Genomic DNA, 26,007 nt, shown 5'->3' on the forward strand with positions numbered 1-26,007 from the left:
CAGCAAGATGGAACTTGTATGTTGGGTCTTTGCACAATTTCTCCACAGGACATGGAGGAAAAGCCACCTGTTTACCCAAACAGCCCTGCAGAGCCAGCCCAAGACATTTTGCAGACCCTCCTCTTGGGATGTTCATTTTATACATTGTCGGAGAAAGAAGATATGTTTGCATGACATTTAAAAATCCAGAGTGGATTTGCAGTGACTTTTAGGAAGTCGTTAGTTTACACCAGACAGACCCAGTTTTCTGAGTGCATATTCTGGAAGTTGGACAATAGGGGCAGTACAGGATTCCTTTTGGTGTACCAACCTCCCCACCAAGGATTCCCTGGCCGAGCTGCTTCAGGTTGTGGCGGATGTTCTCCTGGAGACACCTAGTTTGGTTGTCCTAGGGGATTTTAACATCCATGCCAATCATGACCTTACAAGGGGCCGCTCAGGACTTCATGGAAAGCATGACCTCCATGGGGCTGTCCCTGAATAAGTCTGGCCCAACTCATAGCCGCAGACATGCCTCAGACCTGGTGTTCACCTCTATGGATGTGGGTGACACTAAGAAAAAGCAAAACTAAAGAAGTGCCATAGTTGGATCTCCACAACCCTCCCCCTCTGCAGGGAGGCAGGATCGATTTGGATGGTCCACCCCTGCCACTTAATGGATCCAAATTGTTTCCAGAGAGTGGTAGGGGATGTTTTAACCCATGTAGATGGCCTTTCAGCTGATTCCCTGGTGGCCCGCTGGAATGCAGAGTTAACCAGGGCTATTGACTGTCTGGCTCCGAAACGCCCTCTTTGATTGCATGGAGCCCGGACAGCCCCGCTGTTTTCTTCAGAGCTGAGGGCGAGGAAACAATCGCTGAGACGGCTAGAGCACCGGTGGCAAAAAAAAACTCATTCTGAAGCTGACCGGACACAGGTGAGAGTTCAACATCGAGCCTACCAAGTGGCGATAGTGACGGCAAAGAAGACTTTCTTCACCGCTTCTATTGCATCTGCAGAAAATAGTAGCAGGAGACTCTTTCAGGTGGTTCGCAATTTAACGGAACCACCTATACCATCAGGGCCTTGTAAAAGACCCCAAGATCTCCTGCAACGATTTTGCAAAGTTTTTTTTTTTTTTGCAGATAAAGTCACTCATATTCGGAAGGAGGTAGACACCACCGTGGGAGCAGGGCCAGGGCGGCAGAGTGCTAGAGTCCTGTCTGGTCAAGTTACATGGAATCAGTTTCAATCCATTACCCCCGAGGATGTGAACAGGCTGCTTGGGCGCATGAAACCAACCACCTGTCTCTTTGATCCTTGCCCATCCTGGCTAGTAAAAGCAAGCGAGGAAGGGCTGGGCGATGGGCTCTACGGGGTGGTGAATGCTTCTCTCTGTGAGGGAGCATTCCCAGACCCGCTGAAAGAGGCGGTCATCAAACCACTTCTTAAAAAAACATCTTTAGACCCGGCCAGTATGGCCAACTATCGCCCAGTCTCAAATCTTCCATTCTTGGGCAAGGTGATTGAGCAAGTGGTTGCTGAACAACTCCAGGCACGCCTGGAAGAAGTGAACCATTTGGATCCCTTCCAGTTGGGATTCAGGCCTCATCATGGGACTGAAACTGCCTTGGTCGCGCTGGTTGGTGATCTCTGGCAGGCTAGGGACAAAGGTGAGAGCTGTTTCCTAGTTCTGCTGGATCTCTCAGCGGCCTTTGATACAATCGACCATGACATCCTTCTGGACCGTCTAGAGGAGCTGGGAGTTGGGGACACTGTTATACAGTGGTTCCGCTCCTTCCTCCTGGGCCGTGTTCAGAAAGTGATGGTGGGGGATGAGTGTTCAGACCCCTGGGCTCTCACTTGTGGGGTGCCTCAGGGTTCCGTCCTTTCCCCCATGCTTTTTAACATCTACATGAAGCCGCTGGGAGAGATCATCAGGGGGTTTGGGCTGGGTGTCCATCAATATGTGAATGATACCCAGCTCTACCTCTCTTTTACACTGGAACCAGTGAAGGCAGTGAAGGTCCTGTGCCTGGAGGCGATTGGAGGATGGATGGCGGTTAATGGATTGAGGTTGAATTCTGACAAGACAGAAGTACTGTTCTTGGGAGACAGGGGGCGGGCTTGTGTGGAGGACTCCCTGGTCCTGAATGGGGTAACTGTGCCCCTGAAGGACCAGGTGCGCAGCCTGGGAGTCATTTTGGACTCACAGCTGTCCAGGGAGGTGCAGGTTAATTCTGTATCCAGGGCAGCTGTTTACCAGCTCCATCTGGTACGCAGACTGAGACCCTACCTGCCCTCAGACTGTCTCACCAGAGTGGTGCATGCTCTAGTTATCTCCCGCTTGGATTACTGCAATGCGCTCTGTGTGGGGCCATCTTTGAAGGTGACCCGGAAACTGCAACTAATCCAGAATGCGGCAACTAGACTGTTTAGTGGGAGTGGTCACCAAGACCATATAACACCAGTCCTGAAAGACCTACATTTGCTCCCAGTACATTTCCAAGCACAATTCAAAGTTTTGGTGCTGTTCTCTAAAGCCCTAAACAGCCTCAGCCCAGTAGACCTGAAGGAGCATCTCCACCTCCATCGTTCAGCATGGACACTGAGGTCCAGCTCCAGGGGCCTTCTGGCGGTTCCCTCGTTGCGAGAAGCCAAGTTACAGGGAACCAGGCAGAGGGCCTTCTCGGTAGTGGCACCCACCCTGTGGAATGCACTCCCACCAGATGTCAAAGAGAACAACAACTACCAGACTTTTAGAAGACATCTGAAGGCATATTGCTTTATTGTTGTTGTTGTCGTCGTCCGTGGGAGGAGGGGGAGGCCAGATTGGATTACAGGGATCCCCAGTCCCTCCTCTCCAGCACCACCTCTTCCTGCCGGGATAGCAGCAAGTCGTCCAATGGGGAGGAAGAAGGGGTGGTCAGAAAGGTGGAGAGAGGGCTCAGCGATGGTAGCGAAGAGCCCTTCCCTGCCTTCAACAGGAGGGTTCAGAAGGGGAGACGTTGTTTCCGGCGCCCTATCTGCGCAGAGGGGTCAAGCGCAAAGAGGGGAGGCGGAGAATGGGGGTGTCCAAGTTCTTCTGTTGGGCTTGTAACAGGAAGGGGGCACTCCCAGATTCTGCGAGTGACTGAGTTGGACGTGTTTTAGTTAGCTCTGCACTGTACATAGTATGCACAATAAACCTGTAAAAAGCCAGGTTGGAGTCCGGCGTTGTTACTCATGAGTATCCACCTCACGCCCATTACAATTATTATTATTTATTATTTTATAAAAAGATCCTTAACCTCTTGAGGGGCTCCGTGGGAATAGCTGTGGGTGGTGGACATGAATATGAGTTCATATGTACCAGCCCTCCCTTTAACAGCCATGTATATTTACAGGTAGATAGCTGTGTTGGTCTGAGGCAGTCAAAACAAAATAAAAAAATCCTTCCAGTAGCACCTTAGAGACCAAGTAAGTTTGTCATACCGTAGGTATGAGCTTTCGTGTGCATGCACACTTCTTCAGACACACTGAAACAGAAGTCATAAGGGCCTGGTGACTTCTGTTTCAGTGTGTCTGAAGAGGTGCATGCATATGAAAGCTCATACCTATGACAAACTTAGTTGGTCTCTAAGGTGCTACTGGAACCATGTATATTTGTGAGGGATTGACTGGAGCTCTCTTTTATGGACACACACTTGGCACTTGGGCTCTTCTGGGATTGCTGGTCCCTGAGAGCCTGCAAGGAGCACAGTGGCTGTGCAGCATGTGGAGCAGGCCATCTGAATCGCTCTTCTGTTTCAGAACAAGCATGACCAACTACAGAAGAAGCTGGAGTCTGCAGAGAAGCAGCTGGAAGAGGCACAGCAGCAGCTTCATTGGCACGAAAGTGGGGCAAGCAGCTCTGGCAAAGGTAAGGGGCATCCTTGAAATGGCAGGCTTTCTTACTTCATGGCAGCCTGTCCCACGTGTCTGCTAACCCTTGTCAATATGTGCCGTCTCCTTCCTCCAAGTCTAAGTTCACTCTCTGAAATTCTGGACCATATTTTAGGTAACCAAAAAGTTGTGCTTTAAGATGTGGTTTTCTTCCTTCCTTCCCTTGAGCCTTAATTTCCAGCCTCCTTGTAACTTAGTCACCTGCTTCCCTCCCCTCCTCTTTTCTTTCTGCCATCATTCCTGATTGATCCATCCAAGGAGTGACACCTGTCTTTCCTCGTCATTCTGACTGGAGAGAGGCAGCAGCAGCAGCAGCAGCAGCAGGGCAGTGCTGGGAGTATGTCAGTTTGTGTAAAACCTCATATTGGCTGCCCTGGAGAATTTGTGCTCCAGATATGTCAAGAGGACTTTGTAGCAGCAGATTGCTCAGGAAGCCTTGCAAATTGGTGTCTCAGTGTCCGCACACAACAGCTAAGGTTATTGTGAAGGTTGAGAGAGAAAAGAGCCGAGTTTTATTCGCTCAACTCCCCCCCCCCCAATCCCCAGTACCAAGACTGTGTGGAGATGTGCAAAGGCTCCTAATTTGTGGGGAAATTGCATTAGGTGGCTGAAGTTATGGCAAATCCACTTCAGAATGGGAGCAAAGAACAAGGAGCCTTCTTCCTGCATACAGAAGACAACTGTGCTGGCACCTGAATCTTACATCAGCAGCACAAGCAACAGGATTCATACCTGAAGCAGGAGACTAATTTAGGGAGTGCATAGCAAACTGTGTGACATGCATAGCTCTGTCTGCTGATGGAGATGAATGGTCGGGAAGTTAAGAAAGAACAGTTAAGGGATGCCACCACTGTCCCCCCACCATCTACCCCCTGAAGCACTTGCTCACTCTGCCTATGTCGCGAATTCCTTCACGGCGCTTTAGCAGAGATGTTCAGAGTTCCAGTTTCTTTAGTGCAGTATATTTATTGTGAGCTATATACAAATATCTACAGGCAGTTCATACACAAGCAGTTGATACACTCTCTAAACCTCTCACTGACCACACCCTTCTACAACACCAACACCACCACAAACATTGCTGGATAGGTTTCCCTTTTAAACCACTGACAGCACATTCCTGCTGAGTCATTCTGACCCAGCACTTCTACAGAAAGTATTGCATCAGCCAGTTTCACTTTACTAGTACACTCAGGCCTGCAGACTTACTATTTCACACAGCATTCTGTGGATCCCAACACTCCTCCTTAAGTCAAAGGCTTGAGACCTAACAATTCTCTCAAGTCTCGAAATTTAGGAGCATCTAAACATTTTGTATATAAGTCTGCCACATTACATTTTGTGTTACAATGTTGTACTTTTAACACATTTCTTTCCAAAGCATTTTTAACATTGCCATATCTTATTGCAATATGTTTACTTTTACTCTTAAAGTTCTGTTGGTTGGCAAGTTGCTGTGCTGCCATGTTATCACCGAACGCAGTGATTGGCATTTCTGAAGGTATTCCTAGTTCTTTTGTTAGGCAAGCAAACCACTCTATTTGTGACACACATTCGCTTATGGCTGAGTACTCTGCTTCACAAGTACTTGTGGCAACAAACGTTTGCTTGAGGCTTTTCCATTGAACCAGGGCATTTCCAATATATATGGCATAGCCAGTGGTAGATTTTCCATTTTCTCTGTCTCCCCAGCTGGCATCAGCATATGCATATACTTGCTGATCACATCCTGTATCTAGCACCAGCTTGTAATCTTTTGTGCCTTTCAGATACCTCAGGATTCTTTTAAGTGCTACCCAATCTCTCTGAGCCGGGTCTGCACTTCCTTGGCTTAACATGTGCACTGCCAGTGTTATGTCAGGTCTCTTCCAGCAACTTAAATATAACAGAGAACCCAACAAAGAATGAAATGCTGTTGTATTTTCACATTTTTGCCCTTCTGGTTCATTTTTATACTGTGTAGTTATGGGAGTGTCAACCTCATTTGCCCTTTCCATTCCATATGTCTTCAGTAATTTTTCAATCTTTTCCTTCTGACTTAGGGAGTAGACACCCTCTTCATTTCTCTGAACCTCTACTCCTAAGTAATTTTGGATTTCTCCCAAATGCTTCAGTTTGTACTTGTTTCCTAGGTTGTTCATGAACCAAGAAACTTGCTTTTGTGCAGTTGTTATTAGACAAATATCATCAACCTACAAAAGTAAATAACAAACACTCCCTTGCACTGTTGCTGAATATAAACAGGAATCAGCCAGGCTTTGTTTGAATCCCATCTTTTTCAAAGTTGTGTCTATGCATTCATGCCATAAACGTGCACTTTGGTGTAAACCATATAGTGCCTTCTGCAGCTTTAACACCATGCTGTCTCTTTCCAGCTCATAACCTGGTATTTGCTGCAAATACACCTCTGCATCAATGGGAGCATTTAAATATGCTGAGGCAACATCAAAATGATGAACTTTTAACCTCCTCAGGCTTGCCATTGCTAAAACTGATTTTACTGTTTCAACTTTTGTTGTTGGGGCAAAGACTTCATCATAGTGAATCAGGTTTTTTTGTGTGTAAAGCCTCTGGCAACTAGCCTGGCTTTCCTTTGGTAACTACCATCAGCCAGCGTTTTCACTTTAAAAACCCACCTACAGCTTATGGGCTGTTTACCTTTAGGCAATTCTGCAGGTACAAACACACTGTTGTTTAGCAAAGAGTCATACTCTGCCTGCATTGCCTTTAACCACGCCTCTTTCTCTAGAGCAGTGTTTCTCAACCAGTGTGCCTCCAGATGTTTTGGGACTACAACTCCCATCATCCCTAGCTAGCAAGACCAGTGGTCAGGAATGATGGGAGTTGTAGTCCCAAAACATCTGGAGGCACACTGGTTGAGAAACACTGCTCTAGAGTAGGTAACTCTTGCAGTTCTTCAAAGCTTTCTGGCTCACTTACACAAACCTGGTTTATGGTGTCTGTGAACCCATAACGGGCTGGAGGTTGACCTTTATTACTTCTCTCAGACCTCCTGGGTTCATTAATCTCACCCCCTGGGCTACTTTCAGGACTGCTTTTGGGGTGGATTGACACTGGAGATTTACCTCCTCCTGTCCTGGTTACACTTTCCTTTTCCCTCTGCTCCACTCGAGTAGTTGGAGAAAGTTGCTCAGTCTTTACCTCCTCCCTTTCAACTTTACTGGGAGAGCTGCCAATTCTTAGCTTTGTTTCAACTGCCTTATCAGTTACACTCGGCAGTAAAACACTTTCTGGCAGTTGGTTTGCATGTATCTTGGGCCAATTTCTTTGCTCATTAAAACTGGCTGACCGACTAAAACTCCAAAGGTTTTTATCATTTTCAAACCTGTAAGCTTTTGTTCCACTTTCATACCCAAGAAATAACAACTGCTGTGCTCTTTTTCCACCTTTTCTTCGATTTTTCACAGGTATGTCCAACCATGCCTTTGTTCCAAAGATTCTCAAATGTTGCAAACTGGGATTTTTGTTATAGAGAACCTTGGGTATATCATCTAATACACTTGACCATAGGCGATTTCCAATATAATTAGCTGTTTTAATACTCTCAGCCCAATATTTAATTGGAAAATCTGCATCTGCTAACAATGCTTTCATTTGTGTCTGCAAAACATTTCATTTGTGTCTGCAAAACATTGGCAAGCCTATGTTTAATCCCTTGGGATCGCAACCAGTCTCTTAGAGAGCTTGCCATAAATTTACCTCCCCTGCCTGTCTGAATAGAAAACACCTTTTGGCCAAGTTGCCTTTCTACCCTTCTGACCCAGAACTTCAATGTTTGGGGCACTTCAGACTTTTGCTTTAATGGGTAGACCCAGCCAAACCTAGAGTAATCATCCACTAGGATTAAACAATACTTGTTACGGGAGACACTTGGTGGAAAAGGACCAGTTACATCTCCATGAATCAACTCCAGTGGTCTTTTGGTTTCTTTCTGGCTTGCTCTTGCTACTGGGCAAGCCCTACTCTTAAACTCCTTGCAAATATTGCAGTCCAAGTACTTATTACAACTCTTAATGTTTTTCATCCCCCCCCCCCACAACTCCAAAGTTTTGTTCAGCACCTTAAAGCTAGCATGGGCCATGCGTCTGTGCAGGAGATGAATACACATATTGTGGGTTGGGACATTTTGCACATTTGCAACCTTAGACTCACTCCATAGTACATACATATTGGTTCTAAGGTCAGCATTTGCCAACACTGCCCCATTTTGCTTTATCTGGCACTGGTCTCCCACAAAGTTTACTTCAAAGCCTGCTTTTGCCAAGTCAGGAATGCTAAGGAGATTGTTTTGCAAACTAGGCACACACAACACATTCCTGAATGTGTGTCCCAGCTGCGGGAACACAACCTCCCCCTCACAAACCACATTAGCTTTCTGGCCTGTAGCAAGACTTGCATGTTTTTTTGTTTGAAGCCCTAGCATCAGACAGCAATGCTTTTCTTTTACAAAAAGTTTGAGAAGCTCCACTGTCCAGAACCCACAGCTCTTCATTTTCTTGACCATCTGCAGACACCCAGGCGGTAGGCTGTGCTTCTGCTGTTTTTGGTGTTTTTTCGGGCAGTCAGAGCCATGCCCATCTCCCAGGTCACATGCAGGAGGAGAAAGCTCCAGACCAGTGGGACAGGAAGTTACACTGACTGGATGTCCCCCTGCCTGCGCCCACTCTAGGGAAACAAGGAATGTTGCACTTGACTGCACCAATGAATTACATCCAACACTTTTCATATCATGTCACCTCTTCTCACTTTTTCCATCCCCTTGATCATTTCCCTTACCCTTTTCTGCACCATATGGGATGCCCTGTCCTTGGAGTATAAAATCCAGTTGTTCCCCAGGTTTGGCATTTTAGGTGTTCCTTCAGCTGCGTAGGCATTTTAAGGCCCAATCAGGAGCCTGTGGTTAGAGTCCTGGACAGCGACCCAGGAAGCCAAGGTTCAAATCCACACTCAGCCATGAAGCTCCCCAAGTGATCTGGGGCCAGTCATGGTCCCACTACCTGATCCACCCTGCAGGGTTGTTGTAAGGATGAAATGTGGATGGGGAGAAGCATGTACGCCACCTTGAGATCTTTGGAGGAAAAGCAGAAGACAAATGCTCAAATAAAATCATAGGAATGGGGACATGGGGACATTTGGTTTCCTGTAAACAGCTGCTCTTTACAGCTCAGGATTCTGGTTAACACTTCTCTGATAAACACAGCACTTCACTAGGTGCCCTGATTTGAGCAGTTTGGATGTGCAATGTAAATGTGTCTCTTTTGGCATTAACAGGAGATGAATGGCAGATGCGCCTGGACTGTGCACAGACTGAGATTGGATTTCTCCGGAAAAGAATCACACAGCTGGAGGAAAGGCTGGAGGCAGAGCAGACATCCAAAAAGGAACTGGAACAAAAGGCAGGCCAAGGAGCATTGGCTGGGGTGGGGCTGTGTGTTTACATTTCCCCCCAGTTGGCTTCCATGTGCAGATCACTGAGCCTGTCCTGAGAGTCTTCCTGAAGCTGCCCTTGGATGTCAGGCAGTGCATAGTTAGACTAGGGAACTCACTCCCACAGGAGGCAGTGAGGACCATCAACTTGGATGGCTTTAAAGGGGGATTGCACAAATTCATGGCTATTGATAGCTATTACCCACAATGCCTCTGCTCTGCCTTCAAAGTCAGAGGCAGCAATGCATCTGAATACCACTTGCTGGCAACCACAGGAGGGGAGAGGGCTGCTCTTGCGCTCAGCACTTGATGAGAGCATATTTTATATTTTAGTTTTTATATTTAAGACCATTTCTTTAAGTGGTATACAAAAAATTAAAGCAACAGACAACTTGAACCACAACGGATTTTACAAAAACACACAGTTGCATATAAAAATGTTACAGTAAAACAAAAAATCCAAATACAAGTACATGTAAGGCAGTATCAATTTCTCCTGCTCCTGGCATACCCACCCCCCTCAGCCTCACCCAGGACTCAACTTACCCACCCTGGCACACAGCTGTTCCTGGGAAATCTCCCATAGAGGGGAAGGTTCCTGGAAGCTCCTGCCACCACCCTAGTCTCTCCCTCCAGGCCTGCTTTTTATGGAGCCTCCTCAGGCTGCTGCTCACAGGTGTGACCCACTCAGCAGCCAGCTGCCCTCTCCACACCCAATTCCAGGTGCAGCAGGTTTGGTGAGTTCCCCAGGGGGTCCCAATAATGGAAGAAGGACGCCCCTCCACTCACAATTCATTCTCCAGCCTCTGCCCTCCCCTCCTCCAACTGCTCCCTCCAGCTGTGGTCCAAAACATTTTGAGGGATCTGGTGGGCTTCACGATTGGATATGACTGGCTCATTCAGAAGTGGTTGATGCAGCAGAATCAATTTAATTTTAATTGGTCTTAATTAATTAGATGATGTTCTGCCCTGCCGTTCAAATTCAAATGTTTGCAAAGCAGCTAATGACAAAAAATGCATCAAAATATCAGTGAATACAAAGATCAATAAGCAGCAATAAAACAAGACTATTGTTGTTGTTTAGTCATTTAGTCGTGTCCGACTCTTCGTGACCCCATGGACCAGAGCATACCAGGCACTCCTGTCTTGCACTACCTCCTGCAGTTTGGTCAAACTCATGTTCGTAGCTTCGAGAACACTGTCCAACCATCTCATCCTCTGTCGTCCCCTTCTCCTAGTGCCCTCAATCTTTCCCAACATCAGGGTCTTTTCCAGGGAGTCTTCTCTTCTCATGAGGTGGCCAAAGTATTGGAGCCTCAGCTTCAGGATCTGTCCTTCCAGTGAGCACTCAGGGCTGATTTCCTTCAGAATGGATAGGTTTGATCTTCTTGCAGTCCATGGGACTCTCAAGAGTCTCCTCCAGCACCATAATTCAAAAGCATCAATTCTTTGGCGATCAGCCTTCTTTATGGTCCAGCTCTCACTTCCATACATCACTACTGGGAAAACCATAGCTTTAACTATACGGACCTTTGTCGGCAAGGTGATGTCTCTGCTTTTTAAGATGCTGTCTAGGTTTGTCATTGCTTTTCTCCCAAGAAGCAGGCGTCTTTTAATTTCGTGACTGCTGTCACCATCTGCAGTGATCGAGGAGCCCAAGAAAATAAAATCTCTCACTGCCTCCATTTCTTCCCCTTCTATTTGCCAGGAGGTGATGGGACCAGTGGCCATGATCTTGGTTTTTTTGATGTTGAGCTTCAGACCATATTTTGCGCTCTCCTCTTTCACCCTCATTAAAAGGTTTTTTAATTCCTCCTCACTTTCTGCCATCAAGGTTGTGTCATCAGCATATCTGAGGTTCTTGATATTTCTTCCGGCAATCTGAATTCCGGCTTGGGATTCATCTAGTCCAGCCTTTCGCATGATGAATTCTGCATATAAGTTAAATAAGCAGGGAGACAATATACAACCTTGTCGTACTCCTTTCCCAATTTTGAACCAGTCAGTTGTTCCATATCCAGTTCTAACTGTAGCTTCTTGTCCCACATAGAGATTTTTCAGGAGACAGATGAGGTGTTCAGGCACTCCCATTTCTTTAAGAGCTTGCCATAGTTTGCTGTGATCGACACAGTCAAATGCTTTTGCATAGTCAATGAAGCAGAAGTAGATGTTTTTCTGGAACTCTCTTGCTTTCTCCATAATCCAGCGCATGTTTGCTATTTGGTCTCTGGTTCCTCTGCCCTTTCAAAATCCATCTTGCACTTCTGGGAGTTCTCGGTCCACATACTGCTTAAGCCTGCCTTGTATAATTTTAAGCATAACCTTTCTAGCGTGCGAAATGAGCGCAATTGTGCGGTAGTTGGAGCATTCTTTGGCACTGCCCTTCTTTGGAATTGGGATGTAGACTGATCTTCTCCAATCCTCTGGCCATTGCTGAGTTTTCCAAACTTGTTGGCATATTGGGTGTAGCACCTTAACAGCATCATCTTTTAAAATTTTAAATAGTTCAGCTGGAATATCATCACTTCCACTGGCCTTGTTATTAGCAGTGCTTTCTAAGGCCCATTTGACTTCATTCTCCAAGATGTCTGGCTCAAGGTCAGCAACCACACTACCTGGGGTGTACGAGACCTCCATATCTTTCTGGTATAATTCCTCTGTGTATTTTTGCCACCTCTTCTTGATGTCTTCTGCTTCTGTTAGGTCCTTTCCACTTTTGTCCTTTATTATGGTAATCTTTGTACGAAATGTGCCTTTCATATCTCCAATTTTCTTGAACAGATCTCTGGTTTTCCCCATTCTGTAGTTTTCCCCATTCTCTTGTCTCTCCTTGCTCTTTTTTGGAAGTCTGCATTTTTTGGAAGTCTGCATTCAAACAAGACTATTAACCCCTTTTAAAACAGCAGCAGGAAAGGAGTGGAAGAAGGGTATAATAAAAGCAGAGGCAGAGCAATCAAAGGGAGAGGAGCATCAATAAAAACACACTCAGCAAAGCAGTAATACATTTATTATCATTATCATCATTTATTTCTGTCCCACCTTTGGGGTAACTCCTCACAAGAGGGCCTCCCTATGCAATGGCTAGGCAGCTATAATAAATGCACCAACAAGAGTTCCAATGATTAAAACAGCAATGAAAGGAAGTCCCTCTTCACGCAGCACAGAGTTAAACATGGGCACTCCCTTCCCCAGGAGGATGGGATGGCCACCAACTTGGATGACTTTAAAAGAGTCTTGGACGAGTTCATGGAGGAAAAGGCTGCCAGTGGCTGCTTGTCAGGATGGCTCTGCCCCGCCTCCATGGTCAGAAGCAGTGATGCTTCTGGGTACCAGATGCTGGAAAGCAGAGGAGGGAAGAGTGTTGCTTTTCTGCTCAAATCCTACTTGAGGGTTTCCCTTTGGGGCATCTGGTGAGGCACTGTGAGGGTGGACTGGATTGGCCCTTGACCTGATCCAGCAGGCTCTACTTATGTTCTTAATATTACACAAAATATAAGCATTGCTGGTTCCTTTAGGTACTGTTTTAGAGGACTTTTAAGTGTGTGTGTGAAAAGAGCATGGGCGTAGGCGGGGGGGCAGGAGGGGGCAGTTGCCCCCCCTAGAAGCAGGGCCGCTGGTGGCCGGCCTGCCCCACCGCCCGCTGCCGCCCACTGCCGTCTCCCTTCTCGCTGGCTGGCTGTGGGACGGGTGGAGGGAAAGCCCCAGAGCGGCTGGCTTTCCCTCCACCCGCCCCACAGCCAGCAAGGGAGAAGGGAGATGTCCCTTCTAGCCGGCTGGCTGTGGGGCGGGCGGAGGGAAAGCCAGCAAAACGCTTTGCACGGCTATGGGGCTTTCCCTCCACCCGCCCCACGGCGATCGCGGAGGGGGAGGAGGGGGTCGGAGCAGCCCATTTTCGGGCTGATCCTGGTGCTCCCTTGCCCCTTCCGAACATGGCTTTCCTTGCCCCACTGTGGCCCCTCCCCCGCGCCTTGCCCCTTGCCCCCCCCTAATTTTGATCCTGGCTACGTCCCTGGAAAAGAGAGACATGTTTTGCTAAAATTAGGGCTGGGGCTTGCAGATTTCATTAAAGCCCCTCTCAAATAATGCAAGCATTGCCGTGAGATCACCTTAGGGCAAACTTCAGCCCTCCAGATGTTTTGGACTACAATTCCCATCTTCCCCGACCACTGGTCCTGTTAGCTAGGGATCATGGGAGTTGTAGGCCAAAACATCTGGAGGGCTGCAGTTTGGGGATGCCTGGTTTAGACCACCTGCTTTGCATGCAGAGTCCCTGGTTCCTGTTGCTCCCTCTGTGGCAGCATCTCCTTGCCTGAGAGCCCAGGGAACCACTGCAAACAGTGCAGAAGCAGAGCTAAATGGACCGATGCTCTGACTCCGCGTAGCTGACTCCATGTAGGGCAGATGCCTGCCTTCTAAAAATAAACCCGGGTTGACTTGCGGTTTGCTTTCCAGCCCAAAGCCCCCTTGAAGAACTGCTGATGATCCCCAGCCTGAAGGAATGGGCAAGAATAACTACATCAAGTCATGGCACATTAAAAAGTAATGAAGCTTCCGTCATTCTGGAGGGCTGTGGTGAAGGCAAACAACCCATTTGCATTCAGACACTTGTCTGGAATTACAGGCTTCATTAATTCAACATTCAGCTGATTTAAAGGGACTCCTTAATAGCAATTGCTCTCTCTGCCACCTTCTCTGCAGAGGTTGGAGGACATGAGTTCTAGTGAAAAGGGGAGACCTGACCTCCCTCAGGAACAGTTGTTTCATTCTGGCCCACAAGCAAAGCACCAGGAAATGTGGCTTCCTACTCGAAGGAGATAGAGGCTGCTTGATAACCAGCCCAGACTATTTGCCCATCTAACCTGCCATTATCCACTGTGACTGGCATCAACTCTCCAGGGTCCCATAAGGACAGTAAAAGTCTAGTCTAGCCACCTGTTTGAACCCCAGCAGCTGTTACTTGGGCAGGAAAGAGTATAGCTCTAAGGACTAGTAGCTGTCCACAGCCTTCCCCTCCATAAACTTGGTTAATTCTGTTTTAAAGCCATCCAGGTCAGGGACCATCACTACCTCTTGTGGGAGCAAACCCCATAGCTTCCGCTGCACGAAGAAGTCCTTTCTTTTGTCTTCAACTCTTCGGCTTCATTGGAAACCTTGGTTTCTAGTATTAGGATGAGAGAGGGAGAAAGACTTATTTCTATCTACTTTCTCTATGGTTTGCATCTGTCTGTCATGGGAGACAGTGGAGGGGTGCTCCTTTGGGGGTGACGTTGGAAGGATACAGAGCCTGCTGGGGCTGTAGAGACCAATGCTGGAGAGGCATGTTTTGTTGCAGCCGGGGCAGATGAAGGTGTGGATGCACAACCTGTCTGTCTGTCTGTCTGTCTATTTCCAGGCACTACAGCCAACTGCAACCAGGGCTGTCCTTCCCATTGGGCTGACTGGCGCGGTGCACCAGGGCACCTCTGCCTTGCCCGCTTCGCTCCTTTCCTGGCAGCGGTGGCTGTAGCGAGGCGGCAGCAGCAGCGGCGGAGCTGCCTCCATTGAGGGGCGGCAGGGAAGAGGAACAGGGCTGCCTGTATTTAACAAAAGAGAAGGGCAGCACGCCCAAAATAGCTGAGAAATACGGTCTGGGGACAACAGATCCGATGTGAGTGCGGCCCGCCGGCCGACTGCTTTAAAAGCTCTTTGCTTGCTCTGCCCCATGGGCTGTTCCTTGTCCACCTTTCCACAGAGACCTGGACCTGGACCTGGGCTACCTGCAAATGAGGTGCCACGGAGCATTGTGGGGCAGCGCTGTCTGTGCTCACTGTGACTTGAAGGAGTGTGGGCAGGTGCTGCCCCACAATGCTCTGTCGGCAAACCTTCTGTCGGGCGGCAGCTAGGGCTCCTTGGACTTCAGCGCCGCTCCGCTGCTTTGGCCGAGCAGGCGGAGGCAGAGCACAGCTGACAGCATCCCTGCCTGTCGGGCTGTGCCCTCCGGCTGCCCGCTGTGCCTGATACACTGAAGACGGCCCTGACTGCAATAGACACCTCTATAATGCCCTCCTTTTACTGGTCTTTCCCCTCTAAATTAAAAAGGCCCAAACAACTTTTCCTATTACCTGATCCTTTTTTATCTGAAGATGCCTTTGGGGTTTAAACCTGGGGTCTTCTGGATGCCAAGCAGCTGCTTTTGATGTGAGTCTGAGACCTTCTCATCACCTCAAATGTACATATGCAATTTTTTATTTAGGGTGAAATGCTCAGGAAAACATTTTGCTCTTTTGTAAAAAGGGATTTGAGAAATGCATGGAGGGTTTTTTAAACTTGGATTTATAACCTGCACCTTCTGTTCCAAAGAAAACACTAGACAGCTTACCAACATGATGTAAAACCAGCCATGGTTCAATAAATAGTCAGGAAACCTCCACCCACATGAAACAATCAATTATGGACTGTAATACTGTAATAACTAGACAGAACTAGACAGTTCAGGAGCAGTTTCTCCCTGAGTATCATAAAAAAATTCCTTCAGTAGCACCTTAAAGACCAACTAAGTTTTTATTTTGGTATGAGCTTTCGTGTGCATGCACACTTCTTCAGATACAGTGAAATGGAAGTTTCCAGGCACTTATGTAGAGAAGGGGTGGGGAGGGGTGGGGATGGGGAGGGGGGATCACTCAGAAGGGTGGTGGAAATGGGTGATTGACTGACTGATAGCTGTTGATGACCGCAAACGACTGCAAATGGTTTTGCATGGAAAAGCAAGGGTTGAGATGGCTGAAGATCGCTTATCATGTATAATGAGATAAGAACCCGATATCTCTGTTCAAACCAGGTCCCTCCATGGTTTTGAGCTTGGTGATAAGTTGCAATTCAGCAACTTCTCTTTCCAGTCTATTTCTGAAATTCTTTTGTAGTAAGACAGCTACTTTGAGATCTTGTATAGAATGTCCTGGGAGATTGAAGTGTTCTCCTACTGGTTTTTCAGTCTTCTGGTTCCTGATGTCAGATTTATGTCCATTTATCCTTTGGCGTAGGGTTTGGCCTGTTTGTCCAATATAGAGAGCTGAAGGGCACTGTTGGCATTTGATGGCATACACAATGTTAGAGGATGAGCAATTAAATAGTCCTGAGATGGTATGTTGGATGTTGTTGGGGCCAGTAATGGTGTTGTCTGGGTGTATGTGGCAGCAAAGTTGGCATCTGGGTTTATTGCAGGCTCTGGTACCAGTGTCCATGTTAAGTCTGGTGGTTGTATTATTGTGGGTGAGGAGTTGTTTAAGATTGGGTGGCTGTCTGTAGGCAATGAAAGGTCTTCCTCCCAGAGCTTGAGAAAGGGAGCGGTCATTGTCCAGGAGAGGCTGTAGATCTCTGATGATGCGTTGTACTGTTTTAGCTTGGGAGCTGTATGTGATGACTAGTGGTGTTCTGTTATTTTCTTTTTCGGGTCTGTCTTGCAGCAGGTTCTCTCTAGGTATCTGTCTGGCTCTGTTGATCTGTTGTTTAACTTCATCAGGTGGATATTTTAGTTCTAAAAAGGTTTGCTGTAGATCTCTTAGGTGAGATTCTCTGTCTGTAGAGTTGGAACAGATGCGGTTGTAACGTAAGGCCTGGCTGTATACGATGGATTGTTTGGTATGTTTGGGATGGTAGCTAGAAGCATGTAGATATGTTTGTCGGTCAGTTGGTTTTCTGTATAAGGTGGTGTCTATACGTCCATCCTGTATTTTTATAGTAGTGTCCAAAAAATGTATTTCTTGCATAGATTGGTTCATTGTTAGGTTGATGGTGGGGTGAAAGTCATTGAATGTCTGGTGGAAGGTTTCCAGGGTCTGTTGTCCATGTGTCCAGATAATAAAAATATCGTCAATGTATCGCAGGTACAGGAGAGGTTTGAGTGGGTAGGAGTTAAGGAAACGTTGTTCTAAATCTGCCATGAAGATGTTGGCATACTGTGGGGCCATGCGGGTGCCCATGGCTGTGCCGCTGATCTGGAGGAACAGGTCATCACCAAATTTGAAGTGGTTGTGGGTAAGGACAAAGTGGCAGAGTTTGGTAGCAAAGTCCGCTGTGGTTTTATCTGAAATGGTGTTCCTTATGGCTTGTAAACCATCATTGTGTGGGATGTTGGTATATAGAGATTCCACATCCATAGTGGCTAGTATAGTATTGTTAGGAAGATTGTTCAAATATTGTATTTTCCTCAGAAAATCTGTGGTGTCACGTACGTAGCTGGGAGCACTGATAGCATATGGTTTCAGAACAGAGTCCATATAGCCGGAAACACCCACTGTAATGGTGCCAATACCTGAGATGATGGGGCGTCCTGGGTTTCCTGGTTTGTGTATTTTGGGTAGAAGATAGAAAGTTCCTGGCCGAGGTTCCGCTGGTGTGTTTGTGAGGATCTGTTCTTGGATGTGTAGGGGTAGCTCCTTAATAATCTTGTTCAGTTCTTTTTTGTATGCTTGTGTGGGGTCTGAGTCCAATTTCATGTAAAAGGCAGTATTGGAAAGTTGTCTGTGGGCCTCTTGGATGTAATCAGTTTTGTTCATGATGACGACAGCTCCACCCTTGTCTGCCTCTTTAATTATAATGTCTGGGTTGTTCCTGAGATTTTCTATGGCTCTCCTTTCAGCATGGTTTAGATTTTGTTGTAAGCGATGGTGTTTTCTGGTCACATCCGTTTGGATTCTGTGGCGGAAGCATTCGATGTACAGATCTAGTGTGGTATTGCGTCCATCAGGAGGGGTCCATGTGGAGTCCCTTTTTGTGTAACTTCTTTTCGGTGGTAGTTGGTGGTCAATGTTCTGTTCATTGATGCGTTTGGAGGGTGATGGTTGTTCCCCAGTAAGTTGAGAGGTGTTGTGTTGTGGGGATGTAGTTTGTTCTACTTTGTCTTGTTCTTGTGTGTGATGAAAATACTCCTTCAGGCGTAAACGGCGGAAAAATGCTTCCAGGTCCCCGCAGAACTGAATCATGTGTTGGGATTTGGCAGGGCAGAATGATAGTCCCCGTGAAAGGACGGATTCCTCAGCTGGGCTGAGTGTTTGCTGTGAAAGATTGACAATGTTGTTGATCTTGTTTTGATTGGTGGCCTGTAGGTTGGAAAGGTTGCAGAGTTTTTTATTTTTCTGGTTCTTCAGTAACTCCAGTTGAGAGTGGTAAATGGTTTGTTTTTCCTTGTGGAACTTCTGCCAGGCCGGGTGATTCCTGATGGAGTTCTCCAGTGCAGAGAGTTCCTCCTTTATTAACTTCTGTTTGGAATACAGAACGCCGATAAGATGTTTCAGCAGTTTCTTAGATAAAGTGTGGCATAGTTTTCTGGCATATTCTGTGGGATAAGTTGATTGAAGAGGGTTCTTAATTCTAAGACCCTTAGGTACAATGTCCAGGTTTTTGCATTTAGATAGAAAGAGGATGTCAGTTTGTATCTGGGCAAGTTTCTTGGTGAGGTTGATGGACTTCCATTTCATGCGGCTCAATGTGGTGCCTTCCATAGTTCTGGTTACAGGTAGGTAGCCGTGTTGGTCTGGATCGAAGTAAAATAAAAAAATTCCTTCAGTAGCACCTTAAAGACCAACTAAGTTTTTATTTTGGTATGAGCTTTCGTGTGCATGCACACTTCTTCAGATACAGTGAAATGGAAGTTTCCAGGCACTTATGTAGAGAAGGGGTGGGGAGGGGTGGGGATGGGGAGGGGGGATCACTCAGAAGGGTGGTGGAAATGGGTGATTGACTGACTGATAGCTGTTGATGACCGCAAACGACTGCAAATGGTTTTGCATGGAAAAGCAAGGGTTGAGATGGCTGAAGATCGCTTATCATGTATAATGAGATAAGAACCCGATATCTCTGTTCAAACCAGGTCCCTCCATGGTTTTGAGCTTGGTGATAAGTTGCAATTCAGCAACTTCTCTTTCCAGTCTATTTCTGAAATTCTTACTAAATTTGTCTTACTACAAAAGAATTTCAGAAATAGACTGGAAAGAGAAGTTGCTGAATTGCAACTTATCACCAAGCTCAAAACCATGGAGGGACCTGGTTTGAACAGAGATATCGGGTTCTTATCTCATTATACATGATAAGCGATCTTCAGCCATCTCAACCCTTGCTTTTCCATGCAAAACCATTTGCAGTCGTTTGCGGTCATCAACAGCTATCAGTCAGTCAATCACCCATTTCCACCACCCTTCTGAGTGATCCCCCCTCCCCATCCCCACCCCTCCCCACCCCTTCTCTACATAAGTGCCTGGAAACTTCCATTTCACTGTATCTGAAGAAGTGTGCATGCACACGAAAGCTCATACCAAAATAAAAACTTAGTTGGTCTTTAAGGTGCTACTGAAGGAATTTTTTTATTTTACTTCGATCCAGACCAACACGGCTACCTACCTGTATCCCTGAGTATCACTTTGTGTCCTTCCTAAAAGAGGCTCCTGGGAGGCCGGAAGGACATTGCTGGAACAACTCCTGGATTGGGACAACTGGCTAAAATGTTTTAAAATGTTTTAAACGGTTCTAATTTTGATTCCTCTGTTTTGTTTTTGTCAGGTTGATGTTGGTTAAATGTTTAGTTGGAGTTGGCGGTTATTTTTATTTGGGTATAATTGTAAACAGTTTATTACTGTTGTTGTTGTTATTGGTTTGTTTGTTGCTCGTATAGGATATTTTGTTTTTTAATGTTTGATGCTTTGTGGTTTTGTATATGTTGTAAGTCGCCCAGAGTGGCTGGCGAAACCGAGCAAGATAGGTGGGATATAAATTTTGCAATTATTATTGTTATTATTATACCAGGTGCTGGGAACAAAGAGAAGAGCTAAGTTCCCTGCTTATGGTTTTCCCAGCTGCCTGGCTGGCCAGCCACTGTGGGAAGCAGAATGGCCTTTGGGCCTGATCCAGCACAGTCGTAGTTTTGTCCCAATGGACCCTCCATGGTCTAAGGCAGCTACCACTGAATTCCAGCTGCTGTTGGCAAGCAGTGGGAGAGGGCAATACCAGCTGCTTGTGGTTTTTCTGCAGGCATCTGCTTGGCAACTGGGCAAGTGGCAATGGGGTTTTCAGGGGCCCACATCCATGGGGTGATATGCTTCAGAGAACACGTGACACTCCTGTGCGGGTCTTTCTTGTTTTCACTTCTCAGCCCACCATGCTCCCTGCCTTGCAGATAGGTGAGGCCCAGAAGGCGTACGAAGGTGCGCGGCGGACAGCGCAGCAGCTGAAAAGAAAGTGTAAGCAGCTGACGTGTGACTTGGGAGATACACGAGTGTTGATGGAAAGTCAGCAAAGCCGGAACCATGAGCTGGAGAAGAAGCAGAAGAAGTAAGATTTGTGTGTTGGACTGGGGAGTTAGATCTTTTTAAGACTTTCTGAGATCTGCTATTTATTCAGCCCAACACAATTTGAACATACCTGAAGCGGGGCACTGGGGAAGCCAAGGAAACACCCCATTTCCTATGGGCCCTCTTTCAAAGGAAATAGTGTGGCTTTATTTCACCAGGGTTCCCAACCAGTGTCGTGCAGCGGTAAATTAATCAACGCAGTCTTCTTCATAAAGAGAATACAGTGGTACCTCGACTTACGAATGCCTCAACTTCCGAAGGTTTTGACTTCCAAAGTCTGCTAACCCAGAAGTATTTTCGCCGCGCCCGCAGTCTGCGCATGCAGCAAAATAACGCTTTGCGCATGCACAAAATGGATGCTTCGGCATCCGAAGTTTTCGACTTCCAAAGAGCGCTGAGGAACAGATCGCCTTCGTAAGTCGAGGTACCACTGTAAAACTTTACTGAAGAAAATAGGGTTGCCAGACTCAATAGAGGACAGGACTTCTGTGCCTTTAATTGCCCTGCTCGCTTTTGAGTCTGGAAACCTTAAAGAGAAACCAGCAGACCCTTTGCTTGGAAATTAAACAAAGGGTCTGCTGTTTTCTCTTTAAGGTTTCCAGACTCAAAAGAGAGCAGGGCAATTAAAGGCACAGAAGTCCTGTCCTCTATTGAGTCTGGCAACCCTAGAAGAAAATAAAATTGTTCAGAAACAACATAGTTAAAGAACATACACAGAGTGCTCATAGCAGCTACCTGACTCTTCACAGACACACATCTTAGTTCCTGATTTTCTAGAGTCCTGGAGTCACTCTGTTTGCAATAACACAACACACACACTGGCTGAGACACAAACACTGAGGCCCATAGAGAGGCTGGCTACTTTTTAAGGGAGAATGAGTCATCACTCAAGATGAGTCACGAGTCACAGTGACTTAGCAGTTTGCTGTTAACAGCGGTTAGCAGGCTTGAATGATTGTACAGTATAGGCTTACGTAGGCCTTACTGCTTCTGCTCTCCAGAACCTTTGTCTCATGAACTAAGAGCATTAGAAACGTGTTGGACTGAAGAAACAGTATTTTGGGTCATATTAGACAGAGGTGGACAGACTTCAGGCTGGACAGATGTACTTGGACTGGGAGATCTCAAGGTGTGAGTGAAAACCCAATCAGATGTGTGTTGCAACAGCAGCAAAAAAACACAGTAATGCTCTTCTAGGCCTCATCAACTGAGGTCTAATGTCCCTCTCAAGGGAAGTCATAGTCCTGCTCTCTTCTGCCTTGGTCAGACCACACCTGGAATACTGTGTCTGGACGCCACAGTTTAAGAAGGTCCCTTCCAGCTTTACAACTTTCTTATGTTGTGCATTTAGAACAGGATCAGGGTGCCTCTGAGAACATGCTCAGCACAGCCTGCTTTTCAGGAAGGAGCTGGTGATAATAACACATTAAAAACTATTTTGCAGTCAAGGCCATTTCATCAGATTTAACCTGAACAGATTTAGCTTGACATCTAGTTGATTTTTACATGACTTCTCTAGTGGAGGTTTGTTTTCATTGGCTTCTCCTACACCTGGAAGTTTGATTGTTCAGCTGCATTATTTCATTGCTTATTCGCATGGCCAGGCATGGTTGTGACTTCTTTCACAACACAACATTCTATCCAGTGACACACACACACACCCTGAAGTACAACTGTGCTGGGAAGTAGCCAGAGATGAATCCCATTTCTTTCCACCCAAGAAACTGAGCACATCCATCCAGAAACCAATGCTCTCTAGGCTCTCAAGCAGAGATTGTTGCAAGCACTGCAAACAGATGCTTTAACTCAAGGATTGACGGTCTACCACTGACCTTTGACCCCTGCTCCCCACCTCAAGGCCTCCCTGCTTCATCTCTCCTCTGCTTTCACCCTGAGATGTTTCTAGGGTGCTGGGGCCATAGAGCAGGGGCCTCAAATCTCTTCCTGAGCACCCAATGTGTTACTGGGTAGGTAATGAATTTGGATTGTTGTACAGTTTTGGAGAAATAAATGCATTTAAGATGACCTTATCTAGAGGTTATATGGGGGTGGGTAATTAAAAACAAATCAAATTGATTTGGAACAGGATCTGCTAGGAAATTCATTGGGGGGGGGAAACAAATTGAAGAGAAGCTTTTGGGGGTGTGATCTGAGGTGATTATATTTGGGGGAATTTGGACTGGAAATTAGTTGAGTTTCCTCTTGCAAGATTTACACTCTAAATCTGCTTCTATACCTATTAAGTTAGCAGCACATAAACATACGCAGCCAAGGTCAGTCAATGCCCCAAATCTTCTAAGTCAGGCATCCCCAAACTTTGGCCCTCCAGATATTTTAGCCTACAACTCCCATGATCCCTAGCTATCAGGACCAGTGGTCAGGGTTGATGGGAACTGTAGTCCAAAACATCTGGAGGGCCAAAGTTTGGGGATGCCTGTTCTAAGTCCCCAGCAAAGCTTCTACTTTGGCCTCGGCCTGCTGTAGTTGCCACCCAAATCCTGTAGTTGGTTAGATAAAGCCAAAAGCGTTACTACATAAGGTGCTGTGGAAAGGTTTATAGCAGGGGTCCCCAGACTTACTGCGCGGCGGGCCGGTGCCCGCCACGCCGACCGCGCGGTGGGCCGGAGGGTAGGGGAGTGCGCGCGCAGCGGGCCGGAGGGCGGGGGAGTGCGCGCCCGTGCGCATGCGCACACGCACACGGGCGGGGAAAAAATCGCCGAAAATTGCTTGTGCGCATGCGTATGGGCCTCCCCCGACCCGGAAGTGCACCAGAAATGACCTCTTCCGGGTCGGGAGAGGCCCATACGCATGCGCACAAAGGATTTTCGGCGATTTTTTGCCGATTTTTTAGATCGTCGCTGCGCCGCGCGCCGTGAGAGCGGGCGGCGGCAGCGGGCGGCGGGGGTCGTCGCGGGCCGGATTGGAAGGCCGATTGGGCCGCATCCGGCCCGGGGGCCGTAGTTTGGGGACCCCTGGTTTATAGTGTGGTCTAGGAGAGCCAAGGTGATCTAGTGGTTAGAGTGTTAGACTGGGGCCTGGGAGACCCAGGTTCAAATCCCATCTCAGCCATGAAGCTCACTGGGTGACCTTGGGCCTGTATCTGCCTCTCAGCCTAACCTCCCTCACCGGTTTGCTGTGAGGATAAAATGGGGTCGAGGAGGACTATGTACACCACTTTGAACTCCTTGGAGAAAAGGTGGGATATAAATGCTGCTTCTGCTAATAATAATACTCAGAAAGGTGGTGTCTGTGTCTGTGTCTGTGTCTGTGTGTGTATTTGTGTGTTCTTAATCCCACCCAATATATTTCATATTCGTTTTAAAATATATGAAACAAAATTGCAATAGAGCTGGGCTTGCAAGCTGGTCCTGGCTCCAGCAACTCTCCTTAAGGACCCTGAGGCCACGATCGTCCCCTCCAGGTCAAGATTCAGGTGTGGCCATCTATAGCTCTGGCCAAGACCTGGCAGCTCCCAGCCTGCACCTTTGCCCTGCCATGGGACTTCCTGCTGGGAGTGATGGAGGGCCAACTCATGGGACCTTTTGCCTCTCTCAGATTTGACCTGCAGCTGGCGCAGGCCTTGGGAGAATCTGCCTTCGAGAAGAGCCTTCGGGAGAAAGTGTTGCAAGAGAACACCAGCCTTCAGTTTGAGCTGGGGAAGTTGCAGCGGAGCTTAGAGGTAAGGCAGGGCAGGGCAGAAGGAAGAGGAGCAAAGGGCACGAGGGTTCTGTGGTGGGTCTAGATGACCCTTGAGGTCCCCTCCAACTCTACAATCCTATCGTTCTGTGAAATGAGACACAGCAAAATGCACCCAGATATGCATTTGTGGGGCACCTACACAGGTCAGACAGCTGCACAAAACTGTCAGAATCTCAAAGTCTGAATTCGAAAGCCAACCTTCCCAAGTTTTTATTAATTGATTTAATTTCATGAAATTTATATACTACTTGGTTGTAAGAAAAAAGCCTCCAGGCGGTTTGCAAAACAGTAAAACAATAATATCAATAAGGACAGTTCAAAAAACAGCTACAGTGGTACATCTGGATGCGAACGGGATCCGTTCCGGAGCCCCGTACACATCCAGAGCAGTACTCAACCTGAAGCGCTGAATCTGCGCATGCTCGCCGCTTGATTTGGTGCTTCTGCGCATGTGCGTGACGTCATTCGGTGTGTCTGCGCATGTGCAAATCGCCGAACCCAGAAGTAACCCATTCAGTTACTTCCGGGGGTGCCGCGTTCATAACCCGTGTTGTACGCAACCTGCAGCATTCGTATCTAGAGGTATGGCTGTACATAAAACTTTTGAAGAAAAAAATTCAAAAATGGCTTCAGAATTCAGGATCTCAAATTTTTTATTTTGAAATGTTTATTTTTGAGATGCACTTTAAAAAGAAAGCACATCTTTTTTAATTTTTTTAATTAATCTTTATTGAAATTTCAAACAAAATCATACAGTTAAAATGCATACTGTACAAACAATAATTTTTAAACAATAATATATATAAGCAAAACAAACAAATCATACATACTTTTTGCATAAATCTACTAACAAATATCAAAATCATATATTTAAATCACATAAACTGTCTTAAGTTAATGGCTTTTATTATTTTTATATAAATTCATATTCAGCTCGACTTTCACTCGTCATCCTCCCGGGCTAATAAATTTACTTCTTTTTGGACTGCTTTCTTTTAATTATCATCTTGGGATCTCTACAGAATATTTGACGTAAATCCAAGTCTTTTCAAATACTGTAATCTCTGAATTTTTCCCAATTGTATTTAAGCTTTTGAATACTACCCCCTCTGATAGAATTTGCTAATTTGGCCAATTCTATATAACTACAGTAATCACCTTTTCTTGCCATTCCCTAATACTGGGAATTTCTTGTTTTTTCCAATACATGGCAATTAATTTTCTTGCCGCTGCCATTGCATAGAGGAAAACATTTTAGAAATAATTTTCTGATTATTCTGTAATAAATTTATTTCTAATAAGGAAGGTTCATTCCTAAATCCTTTTATTATAATTATTATTATTATTTATCCTCATTAAATCTGCTGTGAATTTGATGAAATTGGAGCCAGCCCATTAAATATTGTTTAATATCTTCATATTTTTTAACTTTAAATTCCCCCTGTTTTCCCCTCTATTAAGTCTCAATTCCCCTCTATTCCCCTCAATTTCCATCTGAATTTAACTTCCTTATTGTAATTATTTCTATTGGTGATAACCATTTTGGAATTTTGGGTTGCAATAAACGCCTATGTTTTTCCCACACTTTCAATAGCGATTTCTTAATAATGTGAGTGTTAAACCCTTTATGTATTTT

The 26,007-nt window shown here is 46.3% G+C and overlaps 1 protein-coding gene across 2 annotated transcripts in view; it reads left to right on the forward strand.

Annotated features, from left to right (window-relative positions):
• The window catches only part of MYO18B (myosin XVIIIB), a 231,471-nt gene that overhangs the window by 124,180 nt on the left and 81,284 nt on the right, over window positions 1-26,007 (forward strand). For both annotated transcript variants that reach the window (XM_088659924.1, XM_088659925.1), the window contains exons 26-29: window positions 3,772-3,880; window positions 9,196-9,320; window positions 20,498-20,652; window positions 24,228-24,351. In XM_088659924.1, the coding sequence (XP_088516050.1) occupies window positions 3,772-3,880; window positions 9,196-9,320; window positions 20,498-20,652; window positions 24,228-24,351 (513 nt within the window). The remainder of the gene's footprint in view (window positions 1-3,771; window positions 3,881-9,195; window positions 9,321-20,497; window positions 20,653-24,227; window positions 24,352-26,007) is intronic.

Source organism: Zootoca vivipara, chromosome 16, assembly GCF_965207765.1.
Source record: "Zootoca vivipara chromosome 16, rZooViv2.hap1.1, whole genome shotgun sequence".
Classification (NCBI taxonomy): Eukaryota; Metazoa; Chordata; class Lepidosauria; order Squamata; family Lacertidae; genus Zootoca; species Zootoca vivipara.